This window comes from Equus asinus, chromosome 23 (assembly GCF_041296235.1).
Source record: "Equus asinus isolate D_3611 breed Donkey chromosome 23, EquAss-T2T_v2, whole genome shotgun sequence".
Lineage (NCBI taxonomy): Eukaryota > Metazoa > Chordata > Mammalia > Perissodactyla > Equidae > Equus > Equus asinus.
The window spans coordinates 65,787,924-65,812,451 of NC_091812.1; the positions used below are offsets into that span (position 1 = coordinate 65,787,924).

Below are 24,528 nucleotides of genomic sequence, written 5' to 3' on the forward strand. Positions count from 1 at the left end.
GTCCGTGCTGCCGGCCCGGGTCTCAGCTCTCCTGGGTCTGTGCTTCCACTCGCCCCCTTGCTTTTCAACTTCCAGGTTTTTGTTGTTTCCTCTCCTATTTTCTGCTCATTTTCAAGAGTTTTTATATATATGTATGTATTTTTAAAAAAAGCTTTTTTTGTCATCTTAATAGAGATTTGGGAGAAAAAAATAATTGGAAATAGACGCTCCCACCCAGAACCTCCTTTCTTTTCATTTTTGTAAACTGCCTGTACTGTCAGGACAGTGAATCGTCATGTGCACATTACGTCCCATCCAGAGGCCAGGTGGGCAGTGCTGTGGGCACAGGGCTAGGCAGCGACCGGAGAAGCAGCGGGCACTTTGAAGCCCGCGATGCGTGACCTCGTCTGATTCAGAGGTCTTAGGGGGTAGGTACTGCTGTCATCCCCAGTGCACAGATGATGACAGTCACACAACTCACCGAGCAGTGAGCAGGACCTGACTTTGATGGCGGCCAGTTTTAGCCCTGAGTCACTACAGGCAGTAGACACAAAAGACAGAAGGCCAGGGAAGACACGGCTGCACCCGAGACCGGGCTGCTCGGTTCTGCTTGGGGTGTGAGGTGTGCTTCCTCTTGAGGGGGCTCGGGTTCTTGGAACCCATTTCTGAAACGAGTGACAAGAGCTGTCATCCAAAGCAACGACGTAGTTCCTTTCTGTGTCTCCAAAGGAAGACCACGGCAGTAAAGCTCATGCCATTTGACAGCCCTGCATGTAACTCGTGTCCAAAATGCAGGATCACACACACACACACACACACACGGCAGGCCACGCAGAACAGGTAGCAAATGACATCATGGGATGCCAGCCCTGGTTGGCTGAGCTGGGTTCTGAGCCTCGGCTCCAGGCTCCCTCAAGGGGAGAGGAGCAGGAGGAGCCCCAGGGTCTCTGCATCGTCCCATGAGGTGTTGGCTTAGCCCTCTCCTGCCTGGACCCTGTGGCCCTGGGAAGTAGCTGCCACGGGAGCTGGTGGTCTGGGGAAGGGCAGGTAGGGATGCTGGCTGTGGAGGCCCCCTGGGCCAGGAAGGGGAGGCTGTGGGTAAGCAAGGTACCATGAAGGCCTGTGAAGCTGAGACCTGGAGCCCTGCTTGTCTTGCAGAGGCGACTCACCAGAAGTGGACCCGAGAGCTCACCGCCTGGAGGGCTGTGGCCGGGGAGCACGACCGAATGATGCAGAGCTGGAGGAAGGCATGGGTACGTGGCCAAATGTGGGCCTGCGGGTGGGCAAGGGGCCGGCAGGGCAGCCACTACTTCCAGGGGCATCTTGTGGGGTCCATTCTGCCAGTGGGTTCCACAAGCTTCCTCTTGCCCACAAAACACTTCCACTCTCTCAAGTCTGCAGCTCTCCAGCCCAGGCTGAATCCCTATGGGGTGGGATTCAAACCTGGAGGTGGCTTAGTCTCGGCTGGGTGCTGCTTGGGGAGCAGACCAGGAGTGGTGGGCATGTGGGCCATCAGCGCACCGTGTCCCAGCACTGGGGTGGCAGGACAGGCATTCCCACGTAGGCAGAGGCATCCCCGGGCTCCCGAGTCACTGGTACAGGCTTCTCAGTGGCCAGCACAAAGCAAGGCCAGAAACTTTCCACAGTATGTGCTGCCGCACTGAGGAGGGGCCGCAACAGCTCCAATCCGGGGCCTTAACGCGTCCTGTGTCCACTGGCTGCCCAAGGCCCCTCCTTGTTGCCACACAGGCAGAGCCTTTGTGACTGCTCCCTTCCAGGCTTAGCTGCGCAGGCTGCCTCCCGCAGGCCCTCCAGGACCCCCCAGGGGAGGGCACATGAGACGGGAGACTTGAGGCCTCCGACCACGTCTAAGACAGTGCATGGGAGAAGCGAGGTGGAGACAGGGACGGGTTGTGTGCTCTGCCAGGAATTGAGACCCCACTCTTCTTTCAGGAAAGCTGTAACCAGGACAACTTTTAGCCACCAGGAGGCCGTGCCAACCCCACTGCCACCTGCCATGCACTCCTGCACTGGCCCCAGGACAGTGAGCTGTCACCTTGCCTGCCTGGAGGTGGCCATTGGCCTGTGCCTAACTGGCCCCTCCACAGGGTAGGCACTGGAGAACGCAGAGCCCGACTGGACCTGTGACAGCGCCTGGAACTTTTTCTTTGATTAGGTGCTTACATGGAACGTAGGGTCTGTCTTGGCAGAAGCGGGAAACCAAGACGGTTAAGAGGCTGCACAGAAAAGGTGGCTGTGCTAAGACAGCAGTGTGTGTGACGGAGCCTTCTCCAGAAGCACTGCTGTCACGCTCCACCGATGGCTCTCACATGATCTGAGTATGTCACGCTATACGAGTGGGCCACCCCCAGCACAGCACACAGTGTGAACACGGCCCCTCCTGACTGCTGGTGTCAACGGGCTGTGACCCACACCTGCTGCCTGTCCCCACCTTCAACCTTAGCCACTTAACCGAGGCACACCACAGGGAGAGGGAAGCGAGGCTCCCAACGAAGAGCATCTGCCCGAACCTCGAATGATGATGAAGCCCTAACTGGGAGCTGATGTGGATCCGGAGTATCTTTGTGTCACTCCTCACTCATCTCCGAGTATCGGACTGCTCACAAAGCTCTGAGTGTGCGCCTGTCCGCTTGCAGCTTCGCTCTGGACCCTGAGGTTGTCTGAGGCAGAAAAGTCCGTCGTGCACTCCTGGTGCCACGTCTGATATTCCCCCGACGGTGCGCATCTGAGGAGGGCTCTGTTACACCTGCTCCTGAGTCTCTCGGTTTCCAAGCTGTACCTTCTAGACTCCGCTGTGTGCGTGCATGTGACGGCCCAGGCCCACCACTGCTCGGCCCGGAGCCTGACAGGCGTTTCTTCTTGATTGAGGAAGGAGAGTTTTTGATGGAATGCCAGTCCGTCGTAAAACCAAAACCTCTGTTACAAATAAAGCCGTGCTTCTCTCGTGCCCCTCGCAGATAACACATGCGCGCCCAGCCTCGTGACCGCAGCCTGTGCCCGGAGCCCGCATTCTGAAGCTGGGTGCCTGCCTGTGAGAGCAGTACGTGTTTCCCGCCAGTCACTTCCAGCACCCACCGAGAACGAGGCTCCCCGAGGACGCTGACCTCGGGGTTGAAGTTGCCCTCGTCATCCGCCAGGGTGCCTGCCCATCTTGCCAAAGGACCGGCTCTGGCTCACAGGCCATCAGCACTGTGATGCAGTTTTCTGTAAAACGTGGCTCAGCTCCCGTGCGGTACTAGCAGCTGCTGAGTGAACTGCTCGACGGTTGGGGCCTTCCCCTTGGTGCTGTTTTCCGTCTATAAAGCCCCACTGCAGTCTGGATACAGTCAGAGCACGTTCACGCTCAACAGAACATGCAGACACTTCCGGTTCCCACAGTGGTGTTCTGTTGGAAAATGTGCTTATGAGGATGAGTTCTGATTCTTTGCACTGTTGAAAAAAATAAAGGCAAAGAGTTCCACGTTTGCTCAGTGAGCTGAGTCTGTACTGGGAGGTCCCAGCGCTGTCGGCTTCCTATAGCACCGTCTGCACAGCATAGGTCACTGTGTCACTTGCAGGGGTGGCCTCACCAGGAAAGTGACAGTGAGACTAGGGCAGCCCAGGGTCAAGTCACATGAGAAGCAAGCTCTCTGGGTAGCTGGTCACCTGCTCTGCTTCAGCTTCTCTTCTCGCACGCTTAGCTGAGCACGGCCCAGACCCAGAGACCCGCGCCCTGGGAGAGGACCTGGACCTCCAGCAGAGGTTTTTAGATGGTTCTTTGGTTTATCAGTTTTATACTTCTAGGCTGCTGACTACAGCTGACAAGCTATTTAGTTTTACCCCCAAAATTTAATTTTGGAATCTATTCTCAAATAATCTCCTATTTTCAAACCTACACATTCAACTTGCTACCTGTTGACAAGAGGGCAGGAAAGGCCTCTGTTCCTCCTGGTGGCCAGAGGGAGGAGCCCGCGAACAGGACCCAGGGTTAGGGACTAGGACCTGGGTGACCAGACAGCATGTCCCCTATGTAAACACCCAGCAAGTGTCCGGAGAAGCAGGGCGCACACCAGGACTAACCAGTGTCACAGACAGCAGGACAGACAGGCGCCTCACACACCTCTGGCCACACTGCCAGCCCTGTGCACACAGTGGTTGTTCCCGACTCGTTATTCCACTTTCACTCGCTCACCACAGGCCACCTATGTCTCAGAGGCACGAAAGAGGTTTGGCCCGACTGAACTCAACTAACGTTATGTTCACAGCCAACACAATACCTACCGCGTGATGAGCAGAGAGCAGCGCAACTCCGCTCCTGCCACGTCCTCTGCGACGAGCACGCGGGCGGCGGCACTGAGGAGGGTCCCATGACAGTGTCTCTTGGACTGAGACTCTAGCAGATCCAGGCACAGCAAGCCTCTCCCTGCTCAGCCCCTTCAGTTCAAAGCAGAGTGCTGAAAGGCACTGAGCAGGACGTGGGACAACCACTGAGACGGAGACCCAAGAAGCCTCAGGTGACCAGGGTCTCCAGTGAAATTAAATCATCACTCTTTATTCAAAATAAATAAGGCCTCTTAGTTACAGGAAAGTACGAAAGTAGACTTCTATCCTCCTGACCTTGGAGACAGAAACCACATTCAGAATATGTTCATTTACAAAAGAAAGAGAAGATTTCTACATTATCAAAACTCAAAGTTGGGAACTTCAACATACATAGTTTCTTTGAAAAATAGAGATGGAGAGGAATAATTCATGAAAGAGGTCACAGGTTAGAGAACCGATTTTCATTCTGAGGCTCATTTTAGCAAATGCTCCAAATACCCCCCAATCTTTGGCCCAAAGGCCATGTCCTGAGAAGGGGCCCACTCCTGCTCCACCATGGCTGCGCAGGGCTGGGCTGGCTCACCCACGGAGAGGACACCCCCGACACACACCCTGGGCGCCTTCCGCTAACAGACCTGGCTCAGCTTCCTGCAGGACAGAGGAAGTACCCTTAGCAGCAGAGTACTCTGAGTAGTATGTTTCCAGTATTTTCCAGACTCTCAGTCTGCTCAGAGAGGCAAAACTGTACCTTCAAGGCTTAGGGAAGGTTTCCGCCAGCACAGCCGAGTGCCCGCTCAGGGGACCTGCAGCCCGGGATGCCTACAAAGGCTGCCACGTGCCTGCATGATGCCTCTCCCAACGAAACAGCCAGTCAGACACAGAAGAACTGAGAGAAGAAAAGGTCCCAGAGTCTTCTTCACACCTCCCTCCTGACTCCCACACGCAAACACACGTGAAGGCACGCTCCTTATAAATTCAAGTCCCTCATCTGAGAGGTTGAGGCCTCCAGCGACTCTTCCAGCTCCAGCGCACATCGACTGTATGCTTCCAGGTGTCTTCTCCAGATTTCAACTGGAAACGAGAAAGCACAGCTGATGAGCAGGCAGGGACAGCCGGCACAGTCCCAACAGGAAAGCATGCGGCCCAGCAGCTTGTTTCCTGCACAGGGCCTGGCCAGGACTGAACCCTGCCGTCCCCAACTGCAACGCCCCTTTGTGAACAGCATCATTACACCTCAGCACACACTGGCCTTGACACACTCCCACCGGGGACACCATTGTCCTCAAGGCCACCCTCTGTCCAGGTGCCGTCTGAGACACTCACTGACAAGCCCTTCCAAGTCCCCAAGTCTGAGGTCACCTCTCAGACAATGGCCAGGACGCAGCCGGGCCTGCCCCAAGTGGCCTGCTCTCCTGCCCACCCTGACCCTTAAATCAGTCCGTGAAGACACCGAGGGCACTCGGCCTGACCCCAGACCCTCCCCAGCACTCACTGTAGTGCGGCTCTTCTTTTCCAGTGGGTGCCGGGGGGGCACCTTCTGTGGAGCAGCTGGGGCCCTGCGCGGGCGGGCTGGCAGGTGCCTGGGGCCCAGGCTCCCCCGCTAGCTCCTGGTGCACGTTCTCCAGCATGGCCTTGTACGCCTGTCGGGCCGCCTTCGTCAGCTCAACCATCTTGTGGAACTGGTCCTTGGGCAGAAGTGAGAGCACAGATAACACCCCCTGACCACAAAGGACATGGGTCCCCTGCAAACCAGTGACAGCGCCCTCCACAGGGAACAAGAGTCACCTCCACCTGGGTGCTGGGATTCCACCCAGGGGAAGAACAGGCTCCTGGCTATGGGCCTGTCTGCGGCAGCTGCTCTGTGGCAGCCGTAGGAAACCAAGGCCACCGTTCCGCAAGGATTCTGCCTTGAATGGCGCCAGCCTTGAGGCTCAGGGCTGCTCTGCCAGGGACCGCAGACAACCAGCAGCTCTCCAGTTCCCTCCCACGAGCACGCTGGACAGGCTGGAGCCTCTCACCATGGTCTCACCTGGGCTCCGTCGTAGCTGAAGATGCCCACCACGCTGACGGGAACGGCCTTGTTCAGACTGCGCCCCAGAGCTTTGCGGTTGAGTGCAAACACACAGGGAATGTTCTGCTCACAGGCGTAATCAATGATGGTGTGTAGGGTGTCATCCAGGCCACCTGGTCAAAGGACAAGAAAACAACAGGGACCACATCACGGGAGCGTGGATGTGACACTGGTCGCAAAGGGCTGCTTTCTACAGGCAGAAGGCTCCCCAGCTCCTTTCTTCAATCAAGTAGGTGGCCCAAGCCAGGTTCTACCAGGAGAGAGAAGTCAGTCACTGCAGTGCAAGCTCCTGTTGCCCTCAGCCACAGGGCAGGACTCAGCTCTCCAAGAGACCTTCCTTAGCGTAACGAAACATGTCTACGCAGAGCCAGAAGTGGCATCAGTGCCTAATGGGAAATGAAGTCTTAGGTGAACTTTTACTGAAGACACTATGTGCCAGGCCCCCGGTCTACTTGCTTCGTGTGCGTAAGCTCCTGCAGCCTCACAGAAGACCCTGAGGGGGAGGCTGCAGCCCACTTACAGATGGCAATCTGGAGCACAGGGTCACTGAGCATCCCTCTCCATGTCTCCGGCCCTAATGACACGACCTTGCCACAGACCCACTGCCCTCCAGTGCCTCCCAGAGAGGTGCCAGCCAGGCCGGTACTCAGGAAGAGCAGAGGGAAGAGGGGCAGCTGTGTGTGGCGTGCTGTGCCGCCAGACCAGAAGCCAGCAGCACTGAAGAATTCCTACCAACAGAGAGAACTACGTACTGGTGTCTGTGCACAAGTGATGCAGAAATCAGCACTCTTCAGACATCCAAGCAGCAGCCGGCTAGAATGTGTAATGGGAGAGATGACCCACGAACACCACCACTGAGGGTTACGGCCGGGAGGAATGAATTTATCAAGAAGCATGGCAGACTTACAGTGCAACGTCAACATGCTACTAAAACACAACAGAAAATCCCAACAAAAGGCATCTATGCTCCCAGACAGAAGGATCCAATGTCGCAAAACATCAATTCCACGTTCACTAAAACTCTGAAATACTGTAACTTACTGCAAACGGGATATTTTGAGAGACAAAAAAAAAAAGTGAGACCAGTCTTTTGAAAAAGGAAAATAACATCTGGCTGGCATCACCAGGCATTAAGTCTTGCTATCAAGCTACGAGAACATAAATAAGGGGACGCAAAGTGACAGGTGGAGGCTCCAGAAATGATCTGAATGTGTGGAACCCGAGCAAGTCAGGAAGAGCAAAATTTGGAAGCTGGAGGAGAGGTGGAAAAGGGACAACCGTGTCAGCCTCTGGAAAGATCCGTCTTAGACTGAAATACAGTCTACCTAAACAAAAGCGGAAACACAGAAGAACCAGAAAAGACCAATCAAAAAAAACTTTAATAACCTTGGCGTGGGAAGGCTGAGGAATAACATAAAATATAGATGCAATAAAAAAAAATAAAAAATACCAATATATATATTGGGGGCTGGCCCCATGGCTGAGTGGTTAAGTTCGCGCACTCCGCTGCAGGCGGCCCAGTGTTTCGTCGGTTCGAATCCTGGGTGCGGACATGGCACTGCTCATCAAACCACGCTGAGGCGGCGTCCCACATGCCACAACTAGAAGGACCCACAACTAAGAATATGCAACTATGTACCAGGTGGCTTTGGGGAGAAAAAGGAAAAAAAATCTTAAAAAAAAAAAAAAACAATATATACAACACCTAAAGTCTCTGCATGGCCCAAAAAAGGTTAAAAAAATAGGCTAATGACGAACCAGAAAAATATTTACAATTCTTACCCAAAGGGCTAGTAACTTTCTTATAAAAAACATGCACCTTAATATAAAGATCCACACCCAGGAGACAGACGGGCAAAGAAGATGAGCCCAGAGTTCAGAGAAAACATCACGCTCTGGACAAGTGGAAAGAGGCTCAAGCTCCCTCACAAGGAAAGCCTGAATGAGACTTGCCCGAGAGGGCGGGGGGCCAGGAGCGGCGGCACCCTCTGCTCTCACACACAACCTCACACACAGACACGCCCTTTCAATTGTAGGTCCAGAACCTACAGAGGTGTTCACAAGAGTAGGAAACAACAGTGTGTGAGGTGCGGCCTGTTCTCAGTTGTGGAACCTGGGAACATCTGACACATCCATCAGTACCGACTGTGCGGCCCTTCAGGAGCAACACAAGTCTAGGTGCAGCGTGATGGAAGGTCCTGAGGTAGACTGTGAAGCTAAAGACACAGCCACAAATGGGGCCCCGGATGCCACAGGTCACACACGGACTATCGAGGACACATCAATCTGGCAACAGTGGTTGCCTGTGGGTGGCTGGAGGAATCTGGGGAGCCTGCCCCCAGCGTGGTGCACTGCTTTAACCTGGCATGTGCAATGAGGCCACAGCGGGGCCCTGCCGAGGCCCCACCCAGGCCCCCTGCATACAGACCAACTCCATACAGAACACACAACATCTGCACAGGAAGACAAGAGCTCCCAGCATCTCCATCAGCTGGAACCTGACTATGTAGGATTGTCTCATTTTCTTCCAGGAAAAGAACTTCTCAAATGCACATCCTCCCACTCTGTGGAAACTGGGAATTTCTTCTGCAGCCAGTCTGATTGGGGATTAAGGTTTAAGACCCACATCCCTTAATTCTGCCCACCCCTGCCACAGATCTACCTGAAAAATATGGAAAGTGGTAAGGAGGCCACTTCTGGGGACATAAACAAACTTCAAAGAAAAACACCAGCTGTGGGGGTAGTCTGGGAAAAGGGGGGATGGGGCAGCAGTGGGGCGAAGGGTGTGTTCCTGAGATATATTTTCAACCTGTCACAGGAGACTGACCGAGTGCCCCAAACACTGGCTGCATCGCCTCTCACTAAGGGGTCTCTCAGCCTCATGTCCACCCCAACCCCAGAGCTGACCACAACGCTAGGAAAGCAGCGTGCAGGAAAGAGCAAACGTGGTTGGCCCAGCCCTGTCCTCAGAAAGGCCTCGTGCTGGAACATGGGTTCATGGGGGGGCGCCTGCTGCCCCACCTGTGAAGAGTGGCCACGGTGCCTACCCTGCTAGTGGTGAGGCCTGCACTGAGACCGGCTTGCCTGCCAGGAGTCTGGAACTGTGGTGCATGCTGGGCCAAGGCTGCCCACGTGATCAGCCCCCAATAAAATCCCTGGGCGATGCCCTCTAACGCATTTCCCTGGCAGACCACAGTCCACAAGTGCTGTCACAGTGTGTCTTGTGTGACTCTGCCAGGAGAGGACTCGACATGTGTGCCTGGATCCCCCCACTCCACCCCACATGCCTTCCCCCTGGCGGATCCTGCTCCATCTCTTTCCACTGCAATAAGTCACAGCTGTGAGGGCTCTCCTGGAGTCCTGGAATACTCCCAGGGCACTTCTGAACCGGGCAGGGGCTTGGGCACCCCGACACAGCAGCAAAGTCCAACTGCTTTGCTAACTGACCGCCTAGCCAGTGTCACTGGTGAGAGCTGAAAGCACCTCCAAGTGCCAACTTCTCGACATGCCACGATGAGACAACCTGCAACGGGCAGAAGGCTCCACCCGATCAACTCCCACTGAAAGCTGACCCTCAGAAGGAGCAGGTCAAACGCCACGTGGAGCAAGTGGAGTACTGTAACACAACCCAAGACCGTGATCTGAAGCTCACCTTTAAGGTGACAGTAAGCCACAGGCTATCTCTGCTGAGGAAGAAACATTTCTAAGACATGTAATCAAGTTCCTGATGCCTTAAAGTAAAAACCTGTAGGAAGCATTGATTAAACAACGTATTTAAACACAAGAAATCCTGCAGACGCCTGTGGTTAAATCGCAGCTCCATTCTCTGGCACAGCCAGGGAAGAGGAAGCTGGACCGTCACCTGAATACACGCATGCCCATTTGTTTGTTTTCTAAAGATACAAATCCACAAGAAAATGCGAGATGAGAGCAAAAACATTTCTGGAAGCTAAAATGCAAACAGACAAGTGACCTAGCCGACCTAAGGCAACAGTGGGGAGAAGGCTAGAACCAGCCATCTGCACCCTAGGATCGATTCCCCAAAGCTCGGCAACCGGCCGCACTGGGTACCTTCGGAAATGGGGTGAGGTGCTGATGAGGTGACAGTAAGTCGGCATCCAGACCCACTTCACCCAGTGACGCAGGGCACTGGACCCCAAAGAGGCAGGCGCAGCTCACTACAGGACACCGGTCCCCACATGCTCCCAGGGTGGAGGTCAAGGCCCCGCCCTTCTCCCATCCCACAGGACGGGGCAGAGTCCTCCCCTGGGAACGTGACCAGCCCAAGGGGAGTCAGAGACATGGCCCTCGGGGTGCTCTCCAAAGTGGCAGCAGCCCAACCAGCCAGGCTCCAGCAGAGGCGCTTAGACTGGGGTCCCAGGAGCAGCAGCATCCCCAAGAACTCGCTGGAAATGCAAGGTCTGGGGCACACTGGACCTATCCAGCAGAAACTCTGGCATCCGTCTTCAGCAGCCTTCTGGGCAGCCTGACACTCGCTGCAGCGTGAGCACCCCTCCTGTACAATGAAGCTCCCGGCCTAAACGGCAGCCACACGTCCAGGCTCCAAGTCAGCTTCTCAGGAGCTGCCGAGGTCAGCAGACAGCCCAGAGCTCGAGACGCTGGCGGAGGCCTCGGCCCAAGTGCAGCGCAGCAAGTCACCGGGGCCAGGGCTCCACGGGGAGCAGGAAGCTGCTCGTCACGCCTGTGCTCAGAGCCCGCTCCCTCCACGTGGCAACAGCAGCTGCGGCAAGCGCGCAATCTTCAGAACAACAAAGACAGTGCCCAGAATCTAACAACAGGCGCAGGGAGGAAAAATTCTCTAAGAAGTTTACAAGACATGGCTGGGAAATCCGTACAGGAAACAGAACCAAAAGAAAGAGGTGAGAAGAAGAGGACAAGGAACGAGAGGCCACGGCGCAGGAGGCCCAGCAGCGAGCACAGGGGCCTGGAGGCTGACGGAGGGCGACTGCAGGGGCTCAACGCACAGACCCAGCAGCTGGGGACAGGCCTGAGAGCATCGGACACAAAGTGCCCCCTCCTGGAACCCTGGGCACAAGGAAGCTCCCACAGCTTCCAGGGAGGAGGAAACAAAGGGTACAAGGCGGAAAGTCAGAAAGACTGGATTTCTAGCACCATCTCCCAAATGGGCCCCCACAGCCTGTTTTGTCTCAGCCACTGAAGAACGTGTGCACCCCAAGATGAAGGATCGAGTGGGAGCCAACAGCACGCCCCACGGGAGCTGAGGGAGGGCACCCCCAGGACGACAGCTGCACAGGAGGCACAGGGAGCCCAGAACCAGCACAGAGGGCAAAGCTGCACAGTGCCTGATGCACCAACTGCCGACAGGAGGTTCCAGTGGCTGGCCATGAGCTTGAGGGGTGACTCACATTAAGCCCAGCATCGATCATGGTGGGGGATGCTGCCAGCACACAACCAAACAGGCAGGTCCCCTGAAACTCCTTTCTATCCTATCCAATCAGCAGGGACTGGACCTGCCCTGAGTGAGGATGACGGGGATGAGCCAGCTGGGCTGGCAATGAGCAGGTCCAGCTGCTTGGCCCCTGGGTGCCACAGATGAGTCAGGACCCCTCAAGTCTTCAGATGTAAAATGGCAGCTGGAAAAGCTCAGTGCAGGATCTGGACTGGTTCGCTGAAGGTGCAAGTCCAGCCGAGTTGACTGACATGGCCCGAGAGGACTCAGAGTGTTTGGATGAAGAGGAGGGCCGGTGTCTGAGTGCTGGCCCCTGACCACCTGACCACCAGTCCCCCGACTGCACAGCCCAGGCCGACATCGAATGGGCAAGCAATGAGGGCCCCTGGGAGACATTACGGAAGGGAGTTCGCTGTCGATCCCCCATCCAACCTATCACATCCCACAAAATAACCAACCTTCCAGCATCAGGAAGACAGCCTAGCGCTCGGACAAACCCACGGCTTTACTTAGTGGACACAGACTGAACAAGGAAATCTGAAATGGACAAGAGCCCAATGCAGGGACTACCTGGCTGCCAGTCACAAAGACCCTGTGGCGTGAGTGACCAGTGACCCGCCCCAGCCCTGAGCAAACTGGCTCTGCGCCCAGCACACAGCGTTACAGAACACACCCTGTCCTGCTGCCGAGGCCCGCACCGCCGGCTGGAACCATGTCGTGGAGACCACGGGGCCTGGCTGCCTCAGTGAGGCACTTGGTGATCAGATCAACTCTGGAAACAAGATACTCAACAGAGAACAAAACAAGCCGCCTGCTAGGGCCCCGGGGGCACCCTGACAGCTGGAGGGCGCGCGCTGCGGGACCCCGGGCACCTTACCTTTCGACTGGATCTTCTCGCAGTTGGGAGAGATGATGATGCACTTCAGCTTCCTGAGCTTCAGGTGCTTGAGGACCTCCCTCAGCCCCAACACGAGCCGGCGCTTCGTCTTGGCCTTGACTGGATCCTTCTGGTACATGCGGTCTTGGAAACGGACCAGCTCTTTCAGCAGCTCCGTGACACAGGCGTCAACTTCTTTACTGAGAATCTGGCTACAGTAACTGAAAGGAACACCAGACATCGTCAGCTCCCACTGGCTGTGATGCTGCAGACGGGAGGGTGGACAGCACGGCCCCTCTCAAGAGCGCGCACCTCAACAGCCCCACTGGTCAAAAAGGCGGGATTCCTGCCTGACTGGATTTTACGGCAGGTAAGAATGGGGGTACCCTCCCCCGCTCCCAGCTACAAGGGACAAACACCTCCACACCCGCCCTCCGCCACGGCTTGCCACGCGTCCCCCTCTTGGCCATCTGCTGTGTGCCTCTCCTCATGAACACAAACATCCAGAGAGTCTACCCTGGGAGAAAGAGGGAGAACACAGGAGGGGAGGGGAGGACGCAGAGCTCCCCAAAAAATTACAGAGAAATTAAACCACGAGAGGGAACACAGATGTCATGCACCGTCACCTGACCACCCATTTCCCCAACCACAAACCTGGATTTAAGGGCACCTCTGACTCCCGTCAGGAAGACAGAGCCCTCACAGCAGCAGATCAGGCAGCCCTGACACGTACTATCACTAGGGACCCGGAGTCTCCCACCAAGAGGATGAAAACCCGGGGGCCCAGCCTCTCAGCTTTCTGGGACCAAGCACGTCCAGGCGGGAGAACCCAGTGCTCAACACCAGCAGGAGCACAGCTCGCCCCCAGTCGCGCAGCAGGCTCAGCGCCACGGCTCACTCACTCCCTGAACCTCCGGCTGTGGATCTTGGGGCAGGCAGTGCTGTCGGGGGCCAGGTGGCAGGCCTCCACCTCCTGGAGCCCAGCTCCCAGCGGCTCTTCTGACTTGCTCTCCAGCACAGGAGCGGAGGACCCCGACTCTTCCATCCCCGCTGGAGCTTCAGAGAAAGAGGTCATGACACAGCAGCTGTGGGCTCAGCGCAGATGGGGAGGGGTCCACGGCAGGGTTGCCTGGTGGCGCCTCCCAGGGTGTTGTCATGGGAGCAGCCAGCCTGGGCACACACCCGTCACAGTCAGACATCGCTGCTGAGTGTCACAGCCGGCAGCAGAATGACAGGAATGGCTTGGGAAAAACAGAAGAACCCAGCAACTTCCTGCTCTGCCTGGAGATGCCTCTCCAACCCCAATTTAGTTACTTTTACTGTGGCAAAATATCTATAAAATTGACCATTTTAACAATTTTTTAGTATGCAGTTCAGTGGCAAAATTTACTTTCCAATTTTGAAATTTAACCAGAACAAGTTCCTATCAGAAAGTTTTAAAATCAGGTTGTTAGTTCTGAATTTCTGCACTGAAACGCTTGAGACCGTTCCTGTAGCAAGTAAGAGCTGAACTCAAACCCCTGAACTACAGGGGTGCCTCAACCTGTTTACACACCAGACGGGACTTGGTAATAGCCTACAGTTACAAACGGTTACTTCCAGAGACTTCCAAGTGCAAGTGAGGTAAGAGACCTCCAGGAGAAGGAATTCACCCGCCAGGATGGCCAACAGCACAAAGACAACAGCCCGTGGGCCAGCCTCCACCCCGGGCGGAGCTGTACAACCCCTGGAAGGCTGTGTGGCAGGAGCCGCCAAGGCTGGACGGCAGCGGACCAGGCCCTCAGTGTGCCTGGGAAATGCCAGGCAGGAGAGGGTGCTCACATCCCACATCCTGCTTCCAAAGGCCCCCATGGAAGCTCCCCGAACGCCCCCCACCACTTGGCATGCTCTGCAGCAATGACGATCTGGAACTACCCCTACAGGCCACAGACATACTCCTGGCCAGAGGGGCACACGCTGCCAGATTCCACTGGAACAACACCCAAAGGCTCGTTGGTGGGGCTGCGGTCGAGGCCAGGCCTCAGGCCGGGGGTGCGGGGACCGTGGAGCCGTTCTGCTCCTCAACTGGGCGCAGAACTCACTTTGTAAAAGTCCTCAAACTGTACCCTTGCGACCTGTGATTTGTGGATTGTCCCGAACGTATTCTTAAATAAAAAGCTTACTTCAAGGTAAACAGGTACTTTTCTATGACACCGTGTCTCGCACACTCGTGGGAACGCAGCTCTGCAGCCAATGGTGTTAAATCTCACAGCTACTTCAAGTTTCGAGGACCATCCAATGCCACACAGATCTATCTCTGGGGCCTCACTCCTGTCCCTCAGACCCCCACAAGCAGAGGCACCAGCAGCTCCGCCCACCCACGGGGACTCCTCTCACTGTCAAGCTGGGAGCCTGAACACTTCTGCATTCCTGAGCCTTGACACCGAGTGCTTTCCCCACACAGGAGCCAGGGGCTGGCAAAGCTCCAGGCAGGCTGCTGCATGCACGGCTGCCCCCAATGAAGAATTCTTTAAGAAGCAACCCTCAACGGGTACCTGAGGGGTCTGCCTGCTCGAGGGCACGGTCATCACCGCCGCTCTCTGCATCCTGAGCGCCATCACTGCCGAAAGCTGGGCTCACAGCATTTTCCCGGAGACGCTGCTGCTTTCTCTCCTGACGTTCTTTCAAAATAATCTTTAAAATTAAATAAACGATTAAAACACTTAAATTCTTGTACTTTATAAGCTTTTCTGCAAAATAAGCCACCCAAGTTCAGCTTGTCAGCAGTGTGCCTGTTTGTGCCCTTACTCCCTAATCCCCCGGGGGCTGGCCCAGCCCTCTTACCTGCCACCCAGGAGCAGAAAGTCCCCCTGGTGCACAGAGCAGGGCACCCAAGACCTGGGCACTGATGCAAGTGTGCAGCTCGGCAGCCACTTGGCCCCAGGCAAGACACTCATTCCCCAGCTGAGACCAACCACACCCCCAGGCTGCTGAGAAGTGAATGAAGGATATGTGTGACAATCCTAACAGAAGGTCCACCAGAAGCGCCCACTATTCACCCAATCTAAACAGACAGGTCACTGAGGGAGCGTGAGGGTAGACAGTGTGAATGAGGAAAACGAGACTCCTATTTCTGGTTTCCTGTCCATGTCATTGCAGAGCACAGGACAGAAGGGTTTCCCTGTCCAGCAGCCGAGGCCACCCTGCTTCACACACTCCACCACATCACGTGGGGAGAGCGAGGCACCATTCTGCAGAGAAGTGTGCACGCATCTTGACGCGGCACATTCAAAAACGGCGAACGTTAAACTCGAACAGCCTAAGAGCTGAAAGGAGGCCAGGGCCAGGGAGAGTGAGCAGGCCTCCCAGCGCCCCGTTTCAATGAACGCCACACACCTTCTTCAACGAGGTGGGCTTCTTGGCTTTGGGGACCTCTCTCTGCTTCCCCTTCTTCATCAGGGGGGCGCTGGAGTCCAGGGGGTTGTGCGGGGTCTTCACCTGGCTGAAGCGGTGGCCCTTCTGGGACATGGCGTCTTTGGAGAGGACCGGCACCGCTCCGACTGCAACACAGCAGGACACAGGCCTCAGGCCGCGCCTGTGGGCCGCCCGCCTCAGGGCCCCACGCCGCCCGCCTTCCTCATCCTCACCAAACTGTCCCTAGACCTTCTTCCAATTGGCAATGGTTCTCAATAAAATCTAGTACCTTTTGGTAGAGATCTAAAACATTTATTGCTTAACTGTAGTCGAATCTCCTGGTTCCCAGTAGTCTGCTGAGGTGTGGATCTCACTTTTGGACAAGGATATTTTCAGGTAGTTCGTATTTAGGCCGGCTCTTCTGAGTAAGTCTCCGCCACCACCTTCAGCTGACAGTGCCTTTGCCGAAGTCGGCCACTAGTTTCGCATGTTTATCTTCTATCTAGCTACCTTATAAATTTAGCCCTTACAAGACTCTAATACTACTTCTGGTTGATTCTCTTGAGTTTTCCAGACATAAACATACTTTCCAAATCCCCTCACATGCAGCAGGTGGCAATCCCTGCACACAGTCGACACAGCATCACCACTACTACCGGAGACTTCCACTGTACCTTCCAGATCTGCTCCACTTCCCACCTTGTTCCTGCTCCAAGGAAACAGTTCACTTGTGCATGTGTTTCCCACTCTTCAGGAAAACTTCCAAGCACACACCAAAGAAAAGACAACAGTACAACAACAAACCCCACGTACCTACTGTCCACCTTGAACAACCATCAATATTTTTCCTAACATTCTTTAGCCCGCATTCCCTAATTCTGGCATAGCCCGTTTAAGTTGCTGGTGTTTTGTCAGTTGCCTATGTCCAGTAAGTCTCACCTGCCCAGTTCCCTGCTTCAGAGCACGCAGGCCCTCTACACCCTGCTCCAGGCTGCTTCTAGCGGTGGCCATGGCACAGTAGCTCATCTTTGGAGCCTTGCTCCCATGCTATGCTTGAAAAGTACTGGTGACTGTCTCTGTTGTTCTCATCAGCTCTGCTTGACAGGCAGCCCTGTACATCTGCTCACTCACCCCAACTCCAATGCCACCTCCAAGTTCAGAACCTCAACTGGCCTCCTGCAACACCTGCCGCCCAGGCCCTCCAGCCCTGGTCCCTCCTATCTGCACCCCACTGCCAGGCAACTCTTCACAGAGCGTTAACAGTGGGTCTTGGGGAGTCCCTTCCCAAGGCAGAGTGAGGAGGTCAACCAACCTTCCCCCAAAAGCAGCCATCAAGCTGGACAAAACTGCCAAAACAATCATGTCGGCCCTCCAGAAAGTGACCAAAGGCCCACCACAAACCGAGGAGCGTCCACTAACTCCAGGTGAGGACAGCCTGGTCGGGGGTCTGGCCTGGGCTGCTCCCATCCTATCCCTGCTCTGCTAATTCGACCCAGGCAGAAAGGCGGGGAAAACCAGCAGCTCCACTGTTTCTGCCTTTAGAAGGGGCTTGCTGGATTTAGAGTGTGGTCACTCAGAGAGGTGATCTTGGCAAACAGGGAGGGCGCAGCAGCTCAGCCAGCCTGGGGTGCCATCCTCTGTGGGCAAGTACAGAGCCGCTGACCAGGTGGAGCCTTCCAGGATTCCCAGGAGGAGAGCAGCCTCAGGGAGATGCACACCCCATACATCCGGGCTGGCTCTGTGCGTGTGCAGCAAGGCAAGAGCCAGGCTACCCACACACTCCTAGGCAATGTCAGAGCCCACGTGCATGTATAGGAGACACGAGGCCCAGCAGAAACTGCGCCAGGCAGACCTGACCATGGCGTGAGGGCTGAATGAGCTCTGAGCCCACACAGACCTGTGAACACACAGTGGAGGTTGTGTAGTCTCAAGATGTTTGAGCACAACCTCTGACCCATCTGTGCTCTGTAGACACAGGGGTGATGCCTGGCAAGGCAAGCCAAAAACAAAACAAAAACAAGAAAACATAGGCAGAGACATCAACCACATACCACGGGGAAGACAGCCTGCAGATTCAGATCAGGGCAGTTACTTAAAAGGAAGAAAACCATCACCATCATTACTCTAAGAAAGAAAAAATCATAATCCAGAGTTGCTATATTAATCAAAACATTCAGTATTAAACAAAAAATTTTGAGACTTTCAAAGAAACAAGAAATTGTGATCCATAGTAAGGAAAAAGGAACTTAACAGAAACTGTCGTTGAGTGTCCCCAGCTGCAGGATGCAGCAGACCAAGACTTCAAGGCAACTACAAGAACAGATTTAAACAAAGGATTTCAATAAATAGAAATTATAAAGCATGGTGGCTGAACAGATTTGAGATGGTAGAAAAATCAGGGAACTCAAAGATAAATCAATAGAAAATATTCCATTTAAAGAAAGACTTAAAAAGACTGAAAACAATGAGCAGAGCCTCAGAGACCTGTGGGGCAGCATCAGGCTGTCAATACACAATCATGCGTCACTTAATGACGGGAACGCCTTCTGAGAATGCATCATTAGGCACCTTCACCGTGTGAACATCAGAGTGTAATTACACAAACCTGGACAGTAGAGCCCACTACACACCTAACGGCCACACGGCAATCATCTCATAGGACCACCATCATACATGCGGTGCATCACTGACTAAAACATCATTATGCAGCACGTGACTGTACATAGAATGGGAGTATCAGGAGAGGAGAGAGGGAACAACAAAAATTCTTTGAAGAAATAATGGCCCTAAACTTCCCAAATTTGATGAAAACATTTATCTACAGAGCCAAAAACTACAACCAATCAAAAGTAGGATAAATACAGAGCTCCACACCTGGACACATCACAGTCAAACTGCAGATGGTCAAAACAAAGAGAAACTATGGAAAAGCAGGAAGAGACTGAACAACGCGTCACAGAAAGGGGAACAATTCAAGTCATACTTGACTTCTCACTGCAAACAGTGGAAACCAGAGGGCAGTGGAATGACATTCAGTCTTGGAGAAACTGTCAATGAGGAATTCTATACTCAGAAAAACTAGCCTTCAAAAAATGGAAGCAAAATAAAGATGTTCCTAAATAAACAAAGACAGAGAGTCTGCTTCTTAGAGAGCTTCCGGACAATACGAAAGGAAATGCTTCAGAAGAAGGACTGGAAGAAGTGACACCAGATGGCAACTGAATCCACAGGAATAAAAACACTAAAATCACAAATATAAAACTGGTAAATGTGAGCTTTTTCCTCATTTCTTCTCTCAACTTCTTTAAAAGATATGACTGCATAAAGCACTAATTACAATGCTGTATGTTTGCTGTAACCTATGACAACAGCTGCCCAAAGGAGGAGGAAGGAAACAGTCATACTGGAGTAAAGGCTCTCCAACACATCAACTAAGACTTACAATGTAATCCCTAGAGAAACAAAGAAAATAATTTTTAAAACTAAAGAAAAAAATCAACAAAGGAATCAAAATGGTACTCTAAAAATATTTATTCAACATAAAAGAAGGCAGTTAAGGAGCAACAGAGGAACAAATAAGACAGAATCAGAATAAAATAGCAAAAGCATAATAAATCCAACCTCAGTAACAAATACATTAAATGTGAATGGACAAAACACCCCACTCAAAAGGCAGAGACTGCCAGACTGCATAAAGGAAAGATATGACCCTTTGCTGTCTACAAGAAGCATATCTCAGGTTTAATGACAATGTCAGCTAAGTGGCCAGGGCTACTCTTCCCCACGCTGCTGGTAAACGTGTGCCTCTCCCCCTCCTCAACCCAGCCAGCCTGCTTGGAAGACCTGATCCAGGCTCCAGAACATACGTGAGACCCCAAAGACCTGTGAGTTAAGTTGTGTTCTAGCCACAAAGCCTGCAGAGGGGTATTTGGCATTGTCAGCTAAAAATAAAGAGGAATTTTGAATTCCATTTGGTTAATTTTTACTTCAGACGGTTCCACTAGTGATGTCAAAAGGGAAGGTAACAGGATTTGGGCATTCCTGGAATCTCTGGTCAAAATATCATTTCAATACCGTCAAGATCCCAGCCTCACAATCCAACTGCCTCAAACTACTTAAAAATATGATGTGAGGGAACGCCTCGCCCACGCTTCACTAAACTGTTTACTTCATACATGATTCCAGCCAAAATGTCCAACTTGAACCTAGTTGCAAAAGAGCCACCTCCTACCCCCTCAGAGGCAGTTCCTCCCCTTTTCCTGCTTTCACCTTTGACTGGAGGTCTGGAACATTCAGTCCATAGTTTACACGTGGAATAAACAGGTGTCAGACATAGTTATTCCACTTTATACTGTTACAGACTTCATGGATCCCTCTGCCTGACACGACCACCTGGTTGCCTCCATCCACCACTGCAGTCCCTGCGAGCTGACCTGCTGGGCTCTGAAGAGGGGTGTGCTGAACTGTGCACACTGTAGTGCAATACTGGTACACTGCAACACTCAAGAGAGCACACAAGAATGGATATGGGACAAGACGTAAGCTGAATGGTGTGAGACCAAGCTCCGCTTTAGCACCCTTTCCTGTTCTCACATGCATTCGCGATGAAGTCCTATCACAACAGGGGACCTCAAACCGCTGACTGCTGGCACTGCCCTCTCCTCCTCCAGTTATGATTCAACACCAACAATGACAGAACTATCGCCACTGAGTGTGGCCGCCCCTCCTCAATTTCCAACTAGTCAACACCACATACTTCTATGAAGTATGGAGAGAACCTCATGCAACAAAAGACTTCCCGGCAGGCTCCCCGGGTTGCTATACTCCAGAATCAGAGGCTGGGCAGGGCACTGTGCAGATTCCTCTGGGGGTGATACAGGGTACACACGAAACACTTGCTCTGAAACACGTCCAGGCTATGCTAATGTCTGCTGGGAAATGAGTGAAGCCCTGCAGTGTGCATGGATATGTATGTATGTGCGTGTGTGTGTATATACTTATTTTCTACACATTATGACGTTTTGACATCCTAAAACCTTTCTAGCTAGGGAGAGTCTGCCCCGAACGAGGCAGCCACTCTGAGAGACAGCAACAGCACGCCTGTGACATGCAAACCAAACAAGCCAGAGCCAGACCTCCGCTACGCGACCAGTGCCCAGGAGGGAGTACCCTCTGTCTTAATCACCCCAGCGCCAGGTACCAGACAACTGGGGACCACACTGAAACCTAGAACTCACCAAGATTATCCAAACTGGCCAATCCCAAACCATGTGCCCTGCCCTGCCTCACCTTTCCAGTGGAAACCCCAAAAAAGGCCCTGGCCTAAACCCAGGGGTATAATAAGCATTTTCTTTTTTCTTGAGTCCCTCCCATGTCCTCTCATGACTACATCTGACTGACCATCTCACCAAAAAGTACAAAATAAGCCCAATGCTAACTGTTGAGGACAAGCTGAGTTGGCCCATAGACAATCCATACATTATCAACTTCCACCAAAGCACCTGGATTGGTCTGAGAACAGTGATACACAGCAAGAGCACTCCAGGCTTTTGCCAAGACAAGACAAGTTGAGAAAACCAAGTTGGAGGGAACGCTGTCTAAGGGGGCAGTGGTCTCAAGCTCTGGTGCATCTAAGAATTACTCAGACACGTGATGTGAAACTGGATCCTGATATAAAATGACCAAAATTGTTGAGACAATCAAAAATTTTAAATAGAGACTGGAAACAAGATGATGACAAGAAATAATCATTAATATTATTAGATGGGAGGATGGCAGGGTAATTCAGTTAAAGATAAAATCACCATCAGTTAGAGATGCTGACTGAGGTGCTTATAGATGAAATGACCTACAAGTTTCTTTAAAATACTTCAGGGAGGGGCTGGCCCGGTGGCCGAGTGGTTAAGTTCGCGCGCTCCGCTGCAGGCGGCCCAGTGTTTCGTCGGTTCGAATCCTGGGCGCGGACATGGCACTGCTCGTCAGACCACGCTGAGGCAGCGTCCCACATGCCACAACTAGAGGAACCCACAACGAAGAATACACAACTATGTACCGGGGGGCTTTGGGGAGAAAAAGGAAAAAATAAAATCTTTAAAAAAAAAAAAAAAAATACTTCAGGGAAAAAAAAGTAGGGTTACAGATGCAACAAGACTGGCAAAATGCTGATAATCGTTGGAGCTGGGTAAGGTGCACATGGTGGCAGAGTTCATCAAATTCTCTCCACTTTTAATGATGTTTTAAATTTTCCATAATAAGAAGTAAAAAACAAAGACAAAAGAAAAGAAAAATTCCCACTCCCAGATCCCGTGCCTGGCGCGTCTAACATACCGCATCTGAGGCGTGCCCAAAACCTGCATTTTCAGCCTGCTCGCAGGTAAGGCCATTGCAGGCGGTCCTGGGAAGACAGCGCGACAACACAACACTGGGTTCAGGAATGCACTGTCCACTGGTGCCTCAGCCACCGCACTCCAGCTGACATTAACTGCATCCAGACATTTTAAGATTGTACTCCAGGCTTTTAATAAAGATCACTATGACAGTGTCACATAAAACTTGCTTCCGCTGTAGCCCCTTAAGGCTATTTAGGAAATTGCTCACTATATCATTCAGCAACCCATATAAAATGATCCAAGGGAGAAACAGCGTTTAGAATCTTCAGCTTCAAAAATATCCCACCTCCAGCCCCACCACAATAGCTAAAATTAAGAAGAGCAACAGTTATACCAAACGTTGGTGAGGATGTGGAACCACTAGAACTTCCCACACATTATTAGTGAGTGTAAAACAGTACACAAGCAGTTTGCAAGAAGATCTGGCAAATTTATAAACTAGATATATACCTACCACGTGGCTGAGCAATTCCACTCCCAAGAGAATTGAAAACAGCTACTCAAACACACACGTGTACACGAATATCCATAGCATTATTATTCACAACAGCCCAAAGGTGGAAACAACCCAAATGTCCATCCACCAATGAATGGACAAACAAATTGTGGTCAATGGACTATGACTCAGTCATAAAAACTAGTGAAACACTATACATGAAGACGGACGCGAATCTAAGACATGCTAAGTGAAAGATCGACATGAAAGGCACATGTTGTATGATTCCATTCAAAATGTCACAGGCAAATCCACAGGGAAAACACAGACCAGTTGTTACCAGGGACTGAGAGGATGGGGAAAATGGGAGCTTAATGGGTACAGGGTTTCCTTTTGGGGTGATGAACATGTTTTGGAACTAGACAGAGGTGGTGATGTATTAAATGCCACTGAATTGTATACTTTAAAAATAGTTAATTTTATGTTATATGAATTTCACCTAATAAAAAACAAAAAGCAACTACTGATATACATACACAGCAGGAGCAAATCTCAAAAATACTGTGCTGAGTCAAAGAAGCCTTACACAAAGGGGCGTACACTGTAAGATTCCATTTCTATGAGCTTCTAGAACAGGAGAAACTAACCTATGGCAGAAAAAAATCAGAGCCAAGTGTGCTTAGGGCAGCAGCCGGGACTGGCTAGAAAAAGCCTGAGGAAACTTTCAAGGGTGCTGGTGGGCTCTACGTGGCTGGGAGCTCGGGTTACACAGAATTATCTGTTTGCCAAAACTCTTCAAATGGTGCACTTAAGATCCATGCATTTCATCATTTGCATATTTTACCTCTGAGGGAAAAAATAAGAGAACCATAAATAAATATTGAACTCTAGTTAATAAATGCTGCAACACATAGGATATAAAATATATTGAAGTGTGCAACTTATTTTGAAACGAGAACTAAAACATACTGATGGATGGCTAGATCACAGTCAGCCTACTTTTCCTTAAAGGGCCAGACAGTACCTATCTTGGGCTTAGAAACACATGCGTGCTGCAATACTTGACTGCCGTTACCGCTCCCAAACAGCCACAGATAATCAGATGAAGAGGTACCGGCTGTGTTCTAATAAAACTTCTATTTACAAGAGGTGGCCAGTGGGCCATAGTTTGCTGACCCCTGGGATGCTTATGTGACAGAAAGAAACAGCTAGCAATCGTACAGTGTAGGTGGTGAGTACAGAGTTCACTATACATTTACTCGGCTTTTCTGGATGTTTGAAAACTTTCCAGAGAAAAAAGATCCCACCTCCCCTGAAGAGACAGATCACGCTCAGCAGTCCTGAGACTAAAGCCATAGTAAACAGCACCAGTTAGGGAGGCAGACTGAGCTACTTACAGGCGAAATGATAGGACGCCTACAAGTTGCTTTAAAATGCTTCAGAAAAAGAATAAAGTAAGCTTCTTTACCATTTCCCTGGGTACTTGTATTTTCTTTTTAAAAATGCAGTTATATTTCAAATAAATAAATAAACTGCCTCAGAAGGAGGAAATATACTTAAAAGACTATACTGGCAAATGTGCATGTTTCTTTCTATGACACACTGCCAATTTCACCTGTTTTGGCTCTA

General features: G+C 52.1%; 2 protein-coding genes across 12 annotated transcripts in view; one reads left to right on the plus strand and one right to left on the minus strand.

Annotated features, from left to right (window-relative positions):
* Positions 1-3,465, plus strand: part of SEMA4D (semaphorin 4D) — a 112,953-nt gene extending 109,488 nt beyond the window's left edge. For all 9 annotated transcript variants that reach the window (XM_070495880.1, XM_070495881.1, XM_070495885.1 and 6 more), the window contains 2 exons: positions 1,138-1,232; positions 1,933-3,465. In XM_070495880.1, coding sequence (XP_070351981.1) covers positions 1,138-1,232; positions 1,933-1,959 — 122 coding nt within the window. In that variant the 3' untranslated portion in view covers positions 1,960-3,465. The remainder of the gene's footprint in view (positions 1-1,137; positions 1,233-1,932) is intronic.
* A 1,040-nt stretch (positions 3,466-4,505) lies between these two features.
* SECISBP2 (SECIS binding protein 2) overlaps positions 4,506-24,528 on the minus strand; it is a 39,592-nt gene continuing 19,569 nt past the window's right edge. For 2 of the 3 annotated variants that reach the window (XM_044756835.2, XM_044756834.2), the window contains 7 exons: positions 16,057-16,220; positions 15,216-15,354; positions 13,584-13,737; positions 12,682-12,902; positions 6,332-6,486; positions 5,795-5,987; positions 4,506-5,373 (listed from right to left, as the gene is read on the minus strand). In XM_044756835.2, coding sequence (XP_044612770.2) covers positions 5,270-5,373; positions 5,795-5,987; positions 6,332-6,486; positions 12,682-12,902; positions 13,584-13,737; positions 15,216-15,354; positions 16,057-16,220 — 1,130 coding nt within the window. In that variant the 3' untranslated portion in view covers positions 4,506-5,269. Of the gene's footprint in view, positions 5,374-5,794; positions 5,988-6,331; positions 6,624-12,681; positions 12,903-13,583; positions 13,738-15,215; positions 15,355-16,056; positions 16,221-24,528 lie in introns of all 3 variants that reach the window. The other variant, XR_011497475.1, reaches the window with a different exon arrangement.